At 53.0% G+C, this 9,545-nt stretch overlaps 1 protein-coding gene across 2 annotated transcripts in view; it reads left to right on the forward strand.

Annotated features, from left to right (window-relative positions):
- RASSF5 (Ras association domain family member 5) overlaps nucleotides 1–7,422 on the forward strand; it is a 73,325-nt gene extending 65,903 nt beyond the window's left edge. For both annotated transcript variants that reach the window (XM_027564324.1, XM_027564325.1), the window contains 4 exons: nucleotides 983–1,093; nucleotides 2,128–2,425; nucleotides 3,240–3,355; nucleotides 4,923–7,422. In XM_027564324.1, coding sequence (XP_027420125.1) covers nucleotides 983–1,093; nucleotides 2,128–2,425; nucleotides 3,240–3,355; nucleotides 4,923–5,075 — 678 coding nt within the window. In that variant the 3' untranslated portion in view covers nucleotides 5,076–7,422. The remainder of the gene's footprint in view (nucleotides 1–982; nucleotides 1,094–2,127; nucleotides 2,426–3,239; nucleotides 3,356–4,922) is intronic.
- Nucleotides 7,423–9,545: the final 2,123 nt, after the last annotated feature.

A 9,545-nucleotide genomic window follows, 5' to 3' on the forward strand; every position in this document is an offset into this window, starting at 1 on the left:
CTGAGGATTAACTGAGACAATGCATACCGAGCACTTGGCATGGAGGAGGCTCTCGGTAAACCCAGGCCAACCCTGAGCCCCAGCAGAGAAGCGTCATCCCCTCGGTTATCAGAGAAGGCTGCAGCCCCCTGCTCCCACCAGTTGTGCATTCGTTTGATAAATACGCATATGTGTGTGTGTGTGTGTGTGTGTGTGTACATATGTGTGTGTATATGTGTGTATATGTGTGTGTGTGTATTAGTTGCTCAGTCGTGTCCAACTCTTTGAGACCCCGTGGTCTGTAGCCCGCCAGGCTCCTCTGTCCGTGGGATCTCCCAGGCAAGAATACTGGAGTGGATTGCCATTTCCTTCTCCAGGGGACCTTCCCAACTCAGGGATCAAACCCAGGTCTCCCGCATTGCAGGCAGATTCTTTCCTGTCTGAGCCACCAGGGAAGCCCTGGGGCCTGAGCTGATGTCCGTGTGCCTTTGGCCCACTCGGCGTGGAAGAACTGCTGTCGTTCCCTTCAGCACACGCTGGGACCGTGTGTGCACGCCTCTGTCCAGCTGTATTGTTACTTCCTTGAGGAGACGACTACGGCTTGCGTGTCTTTGCATCTCCCATAGCATCGGAATGCATCTTTCCGTAGCAGCCCTCAATGAGCAAAACAGCTTTGCTGACTCAGCAGATTCATACCCAGTGCCTATGTGTCCGTCTTGCAACAAGCCTGAAGGGTGGGGTATGGCCCCCATTTCACGGGCGAAGGAGATTGGCACCAAGAAAGGTTTCAGCCACTTCCTGGGGGTAGCCGGCCAGGCAGTTACCACAGCTGGCATTTGACCTTCGATTGTTCTCAGCCTGAGTCTGTCCCATTCGCTCCGTGGTTCTGGTGCTTACTTACTCTTGGTTGGAGAGGCCTTTGGGCGGAAGCGGTCACTCCCTTTCTCATCCTGAGAAGCGTGTGTGATGCATGTGTCCACCCTCACATCTGTGTCTGTTCCAGAATGACTGTAAGCCCCCCGAGGAGCCTCAGCGCCCGCCCACTCTGCAGGAGATCAAGCAGAAGATTGAGAGCTACAACGCCCGGGAGAAGAACTGCCTGGGCATGAAGCTGGTGAGCATCCGCGCCCACTCCCCATCCCTGCCCCACCTCGCTCACACCCCCTTCCCCCTCGGAATCCGGGGGCTCCCCTCCCCGGGACGGCGCTCCCCTTTCTTTGGGGCTCTGGAGGCCTCCAGGCTTATGTGAGGCCAAGACCTGGGCTGTCCATGCTCTGGGGAAACAGATTGGGGTATGGAATGAGACCCAGATTCCGTCTCTGGCTCTTTCTCTAAATTGAAGCTTTGGGAAACCTTAATCTCTCTGAGCTTCAGTATAAAATACGTTAGGGCCCATGTGTCAAAGCACATGTAGGCTATGCAGGTGACTAGGGGCCCAGGAAGCCCTAGGCAAGGGGAGCAGGCAGCCCTCCCCTTCTTGATCCTCACATCCTGTGCCTGGGGCAGCCTGCCTGAGTGTGCAGAGCTCTGAGGGAGGAGGGCATCAGCTTCATGCTGGTTCAGAGAGGCCGTCTTCAGGGAGACGCTGGAGGAGCCCTGCCCCCTGCTGGTGTTTGCTGGCAACTGGCTCTTTGGGGCGTCAGCCGAATGGACGCCAGAACAATCCAGTCGCAGAGGTACTGGGGTTTAAGCCTCGAGGGTTTTAGAGAGAGATGTAAGAGGAAATTCAGTGCCCTGGTTCTCTGAGGATCTTATCACAGAGCTCCTCCTTGGTTTGGAGGGGACGACCAGAAGGGCCACTCCAGACCCTGCCTCTTGGCCTGGGGACTCAGCAGAAGCAATCGCCCCATCTGCCTGGTGGCAGGGGATTTGGGGCAAGCAGCGTGAGCCCCTGCGGAGGGGAAGCCGCAGCAGTAGCTAGGTCCTGCGGGCCTTCTCCTGCCGCTGCCCTGCCAGCATCCCTAGGTCAGCAGAGGCGGGGTGGGGGTGTGAAACTCAGGGAGGCAGGTGGTGCGGGTGTGGCTGGGATGGCACTGCCTCAGGAAAGGCCTCTGCAGCCCGGCGGGTCTGGAGCCCCGGCCCGAGTGGCAGGTGGGACATCCGGCTAGACAGGCCCGCCCTGACCGCACCCAACCTGCGCCCTGGCAGAGCGAGGACGGCAGCTACACGGGCTTCATCAAGGTGCACCTGAAGCTGCGGCGGCCAGTGACGGTGCCCGCCGGGATCCGGCCCCAGTCCATCTACGACGCCATCAAGGACGTGGACCCGGCGGCCGCCACGGACAAGCGCACTTCATTCTACCTGCCGCTCGACGCCGTCAAGCAGCTGCACATCAGCAGCAGCACCACGGTCAGCGAGGTCATCCAGGGGCTGCTCAAGAAGTTCATGGTCGTGGACAATCCCCAGAAGTTCGCGCTCTTCAAGCGGATACACAAGGATGGGCAAGGTAGGAGCGAGCGAACTGCCCCCCAGAAACTACCCTTCCCGACTCTGGCTGGGCGAGCCCGGTCACACTTGAGCGGGAGGGGTGGGCTTCTCGTGGCGCCGGAGCCTAGCCTCCCGTGTGGCGTCAGGTCTGGGCACGGACCGCCCACCGTGCCCCTCCCTTCACACGTGGCTGCAGGAAACCCACCCCTGGGCGTTCACTTCCTAATCTGTGGAATGGGACCACTCCCTCGAACGTTTCGGGGGATGACGTGCATGGAAACAGGCTTCCCACCCTAGCAGACTCCGAAGGTACCAGTTGTTACCCTTTATTCCTGCCAGGCGCCTTTCCTTAGGTTGAAAGGATGGCTACAAACACCCCTGCATCCCAATCGGTCCCGGCCATCCTGAGCCCCTGCCCGTCTACTCCAAGGCGAGCCCAGCCCCCTCTCTTGGTTTGCAGTGCTCTTTTTTTCTTTTTTGTTTTTTTGAGTTTATTTGTCTTACTGTCATTTTGAACCTAAATCAATTAAGAATTTTCCCTTCCTCTAGGAAGGAAAATAGTTCTCTATTTGTAGACTGAGTAGTTTTTTTAAATTTAATTAATTTATTTTAATTGGAGGCTAATTACTTTACAATATTGTGGTGATTTTTGCCATACATTGATATGAATCAGCCATGGGTACACATGTGTTCCTCATCCTGAACCCCCCTCCCACCTCCCTCCCCATCCCATCCCTCTGGGTCATCCCAGTGCACCAGCCCTGAGCACCCTGTCTCATGCATCGAACCTGGACTGGCGATCTGTCTCACATATGGTAATACACATGTTGCAGTGCTCTTCCAGAAACTCTCCATCGCTGACTGCCCCCTCTACCTGCGCTTACTCGCCGGGCCTGACACGGACGTCCTCAGCTTTGTGCTAAAGGAGAACGAAACTGGAGAGGTGGAGGTAGGTCCGGGCGCCTCCGCCTGTTGTGCAGACCCAGCCCACGGGGCTTGCCTTGCTGGGTGGGCGTGGTCCTCACCCCCCAGTGCAGCTGGAGGCCGCCCTGCAGCTGCTGAGCTGGGGCGAGTGTGGCCCAAGGTCAGCGCTTGTCAGGATTGTTTGTAAGCGCTCTGGGGGAGCAGGTCAGGGCCTGTCTGGCAAGGCCTGTGGAAGGACAGAATTCCATGTGCCTACTTCTGAACAGTCAGGGTGGAGGGGTGCTGAGAACCTCCCTGTGTTCCACCCAGATTTTCGCTCCTGAGGATGTCCCAAGGTCCAGCAAGCTCCAACTCTGGGCTCCCCCAGGCATGGGTACTGTTGATTCAGTTCTCTCTCTAGTTCTTGAAAACAGACCTCACTACCCCAAGGGAAGCATCCAGCCTGTGGTGTGAAGTGGGGTGAAACCCAGCTGGTGCTCCCCGCGTTCTGGGGTACCTGGGATGGCAGTGGGTGCATCTTGCAGTCTGTCACATGGCCTTCAGTGCAGGCCTGGGGTTTGCAGAAGCAGTCTTGGGGGCCACTGTGGAAATTTGGGGGATCTAGGCCTGTCTTTTTCCAGCCTCCACCAGGAAGCTCTGCTCTCCCTCTGTTTGACAGAGTGGGAGGTTTTGTTGGGACAGTATTCCACAGAAACTGTTTGAGTGTTGCTGGCCCCATGGGAACCTCACAGGCCTGGGGTTTAGAGGCCTGGCTTCTCGTTCAAGTTTTGCGGCTGTAAGCTCTGTGATCGTGGTTCCCTCTGTGGACTTGAGCTTTCTCATTTCTCCAATGTGGAGATTAAACCAGATAAACCTTGATGTTCCGTTGTGCTCAACGAGCCTAGGAGTCAAAGTCCCTGACCCCACGGGGATCTCAGTTTCCCGGGTCAGCCAGGAAAAGCCAGACTTGCCTTCTGTCCTAAGAAGCCATGTCCCGCCAGCCAGGCCCAGGCCCGCCAGGCCCTGCAGAGCTGTGCAAGTGACTCATCTCATTATCTGCGCTGCCAGCTGCGGGAGGCGGACACCCTAATTCCACGGCAGATGAGGAAACAGCTGAGAAGGGTGGAGTTCTGTGCTGAGGGTCACACGGCGGAGCCAGGCTGACGCCCAGTCTCCTGAGTCCAAGCCCAGCTCTCCTCCAGATGTCACTCTGAGGGCTGCATGCTGGGGACCCATTGCTGGTCAGCCCCAAAGCAGACAGCTCCAGGAGGTCACCAGGGTCTCAGGCAGCTCCAGCATCACGGTTAGGATCTCAGCTGCTACCGAGAAATTTAAGATTATTGATTCTCCAATGAATAAGGCCGAAGCCAATAAAATACAGCATAAGCCAATCAAAACAGGGCTTATGGTCTACTAATTCTCAGCCAGAAGATGCCAGGATTTGAAATTCTGTTGCTGGTATGGCATGGAGACCTCAAGCTTTGTTCATCACACCTGCCTATTCCGTAGCAAGCGGTGTGAAGGGGGAGCTGAGCTGGCAGGGCCCCTCCGTCACGCGATGTCTAACCTGTCTCCTGTTCTCTCTCTCCCCCAATCTCCCTCTCGCCACCCAGTGGGACGCCTTCTCCATCCCTGAGCTCCAGAATTTCCTAACGATCCTGGAGAAAGAGGAGCAGGACAAGGTCCAGCAAGTGCAGAAGAAGTACAACAAGTTCAGGCAGAAACTGGAGGAGGCCTTGAGAAAATCCCAGGGCAAACCTGCCTAGCCAGTCCGGCCTCCCCTTCTCCCGAAAGCCCACGGATTTAATTTTTATTATTAATTATTATTTTGCAACAGACACTTTCTCAGGACACCTCTGGTGGGTGCATCTGTGCCTGCCCATCAGTTCCAGACGTGGCATGACGCCTCTGGCGGCCACGTGTGCGTGCAGGCGCGGGGCCTCCCCGTCGCCATCTGTGCCTCTGCACATCACCCCAGAGTAGCACGCTCGTGTGCAAGATCGGCCGCCTCGTCTCGCCATCTGCAAGCCTTCCGCAAACCAAATAGCTGCCTCTCCCTACGCCAGCTGGCAAAGCAAAGGGTTTTAGAGATATGTTCTTTCTCTGGCCTTTAGTCTTCAATTCGTTTCTTATTTGCCATCCACAGTTTCTTTATTTATGAGTCCAGAACTGTAGCATATTCCTTTAGCAGTTCTGAGCTAAGCCTCTGAAACAGAACAGTGCTCATAGAAGAATTGTCCTGGGACTTCCCTTGTGATCCGGTGGCTAAGACTCCAAGCTCCCAATGCATGGGGCCCAGGTTCGATCCCCAGTCGGGGAGCTAGATCCCACACGCCTCAACTAAAACATCTCGTGTGCTACAACTAAGACCCTGTGCAGTCAAATAAATAAATATTTAAAAAAGAGAATTTTCCCCCACCATCCTCAGGTGCCCGTTGCTCATGGGTAAGGGATGGTCATAAAGCTACTGGCCCCAGAGGTTTGGGTCAGAAGCACCAAAGCTGAGGTTGCCTGAGAGATTTCCAGAGAAGCTGCAGCTGGCCCTGGCCCTGATGGCCAAAGTCTGTACATGTGTAAACCCAAAGGCATTTATATCTGTGTGCATGTGGTCTTCAGCCACACCTTCGTCAGCTCTGTTTTTAAGTTGCAGTTTTGAATTTAATATTGCCATCATCCTCATTGTTTCCACTAAGGGGAAACCAGCCATTTAACCATTTTTAAAGTCTCCTGCTGAGAGCGGAAATCAGACGGTCGAAGCCAAAACGTGTTGCAGGTAAACGAGTCCAAGCTGTCTTTAGGCCTCCCCAGCTAGCGGCCACGGGCCTGGCTGCCTCGGTTCTCCTCCGGACTCCAGGACCACCTCTCCCCTCCCTCTGGACACTGGGATCTCCAAGTGCTGCCAGAGGAGCTGCCTTGATTACAGAGTGGGGTGCCCTCCAACTCAGCCAACTTGGGACTCCTTCGTGGTCTGAAGTGTTGTCGGCTGTGGGGCTGGCCTCCTGCTGACCTCAGTGCCTTTTTGTTTTTGGAGAGGGTCAGGAACCTGGGCCTTTGCTTGAGGCTCTGCTGCTGGCTTGCTCCTGCCAGGAAGTGGACCACGGCAGTGTGGGACAAGGACAGGGGAGCCTGCCCCCCAAGCATGGGATGCGGGTCACAAAGTTCCTGCCCGCCTAAGGTCCTGGGCCCTGACTTCCTAGAAGTGAGGTCAAACCGCCTGGACAGGGCGGATCAGATTCCCGACTCTACATCTGTACTGACTCCTTGCTTAGGTTCAAACCTAAAACCAGCCAAACAATTCGAGCCAGGAGCCAGGATGGCAGAGACACTCCAGGGCAGAGGGAGAAGGACTGTGAACTTTCAAAGTGAGGGCGGTTTTCCATTCCAGCCTCTAAGAGACCCATTTCTTCGCTGTTCTCTGCCTTCCCAAGTCCTTGGGTCGATTCAAGCCCGTGCTTCTTTGTGTAGCCTCACGAGTCTCTTCCCCGAGTCCACCTGGCCCCTGATCCTAGAAGGAATACAGCACCTTCATCGTGCACACTTCGTGTTCTTCAGAGCTGCAAAAACAGGATGAGCTAAGCAGCTCAAATAGATGTTTTCCATCATAAAAACCCTAGTTATCTGCCATCTCCTGCTCAGCCTTATCACTTCCCTCCCTTAAAATCCCGTCTCCCTGCTGTGGGCGGGCACAGCACCCTCTCCTCCACGCTGCATGTCTGTAACATGAACAGAAGGCACGCTGCTGCAACCGCTGTGAATGCTGCTGAGACCCCCCCCTCAGATGGGGTGGCCATTTTATTTTTGAGAAGAAAAAGAAGTCATGTACATATATACATAAAGGCATATAGCTATATATAAAGAGATGGGGTGTTTATGAAATAAGAAAACTGGGAAAATTCAGACTTTATCGAAAGCACAGTTAGACCAAGGGACCCGGGCTGGGCTCTGCGCCTCCAAAACAGTAGCGAGTGGGGAGTCCCCCTCCCCTCGCAGGGTCGGCGTGGAGTGCCTTCTGCCGTTGTCTTGCGCAGTGTGTGCTCTGGGGCTGTTTTCTTCTGAAATGTCTGTCTTATATGGGTTTAAAAAAAAAGTAATAAAAGCTTGTTGCAAAAATGATTCAGAGGAGAGATGTGTTCCTTGAACCTCCCCCTCTCGGGGAAATCTGGGAAATTACATGGAAATGGTGGAGCTGGGAGAGGGGTGGGGACGGAGTAACGCACACGCTTCAAGGCCGAGTCAGATTTTCTTTTGCCAACGAACAGAAGGATGAAGGCTCCTGTTCAAACCATCCTGAAAACACCTTCCAGAGGGCTGGAGGTGCTGCCACGGTGACGGGTTCTTCTCCATCCCCAGAGCAGGAAAGCAGAGGGACTCACTACAGAAAGAGCACTTTGCAAAGGCGGGGTGGGGGTTCTCTGGAGCTACGGATGGATGATTAAACACCAGAACAGGCTACTGAGTTAAGCAATGATTCTTCTATTTCTGGCTTTATTTTAAAATCAGATAGGAAGGAGTCTCTGAACGTTGCGATCATCTCACCCAGAGGAAAGGGCTAGATGACTAAGACAGTCCTTTCACCTTAGCTCTGATGTCCATCAAAGGAATATCTCAGTAATTGTGGCGATAACCATATAAAAGTTATTAAAAAGGAATTCTCACCTGCCTTCCAGTATTGATCACACACAGTGCAATCAACGAGGGCCCTCAGTTCATCCGGCCCACCCCTGCCCTCCCTCTAGGAGAGCACCCCTGTCCAAGAGACATTCTTAAAAGTGTTCAGGGGTACAGCTGTAACGTTTGCTCGCCCCAAGAGGTATATCTTTCAATAATTTTGCCAAAACCCAGAAATGAACCAGTTTTTGCGTTTCACTGAAACTCATTTGGTTACAATGTGGGATTAAGTTCAAAATTGCACGTTTGACCTTGGTGTAGATTATCTGGCTTAGCACATAGTTAAAAAGGAACCCCTTGCACAGCCGAACACGCCTTTGCCTCCTCCCGTGTACCTGTGGTGTTCATGAGGAGAAAAGGGAAGGTGAATCAATGCAAAATGTGTCACCATTACTGGAAAAACCATCTGAAGCACGTCTAGACAGCACGGGGTCACGGCAGAATTCTAGGTCAAACCTGAAGAGTGGATGTTCACTGTAGACCTAGCCTCACCATTCACTGGCTTGTGTTAGTAGGGGTGAACAAGGCAAGATAGAACTCAGCCTCCAGTCCCTCCAAGGTTGTGCTAACAAATCATGTCTGTGAGAGAACCTTGGGAGAAGGAAATGGCCCACTCCAGTACTCCTGCCTGGAGAATCCTAGGGACAGAGAAGCCTGGCGGGCTTCAGTCCGTGGGGTCGCAAGAGACGGACACGACTGAGCGACTCCACCACCACCAAACGTTCCCTGTGTTATTTGTATTCATACGAGGACATTTCACGACTACTCTAACTCCCACAGATCAAACTCTGTCTGTCCAAGGGTTCTATTGGAACAGAATCTTGTTTGGGGTCAACTTCTAGAATCTTTTTCGGTTTCATATGCTTATGCTAACAGAGCAGATCAGTAAAATGACGCAGTTTACTTACAGTGAGTCAGCAGTGAAAAGACCAATTATTCAGAGCCTCATAACAAAAGGCAAGGGACCTCACAGACATTTTTATATTCATTCCTTTCTTCTTATTCAAGCCCCAGGTGGGGAATTTGTGAATATTATGGGTATTTTCAAGTCTTTATCTTGGTTTAAAAAAAAAAACAAGATGAGCAAGAAAAAAAGTAAACTGAAGTGTAATTTTTTTTTTTTTTTAATGGTAAAAAGCAGGTAACTCTGCAGTGATTCGGCTCAGCCCTTCTCCTTCCTATTGCACAAGGAGGCCCCTGGTGACTGTCAGACTGAGCAGGGACCACAGCAGGGGTCTGAATCTTTTCACATGATTCAGCTGGGAACTGGACAAAAGCATGGTAACCTCTTTTAGGAAAATGGTCATACAAAATCTTGTGCACTATTTCAGAGAACTCCGTGGACTCTCTGAACACTTTGTCTGTGAGCCCCAGGTGAAGAAGTTTGGGGCTAAAGAAAGCATTAGTTGATTAAGACTCTTAACTGTGGCAAAGTCATCTATCCTGTAGCCATATCACAACCCACAGCTATTTTCAGTATTGAGGGAAACTTACTGTTGTGTGGAAACCCAGGTCCTAATGTGCTTTCACTGTTTATTTCTGGTCTAGCCTAGACTTTGCTCAAGGAA

Source organism: Bos indicus x Bos taurus, chromosome 16 (assembly GCF_003369695.1).
Source record: "Bos indicus x Bos taurus breed Angus x Brahman F1 hybrid chromosome 16, Bos_hybrid_MaternalHap_v2.0, whole genome shotgun sequence".
NCBI classification, from domain to species: domain Eukaryota; kingdom Metazoa; phylum Chordata; class Mammalia; order Artiodactyla; family Bovidae; genus Bos; species Bos indicus x Bos taurus.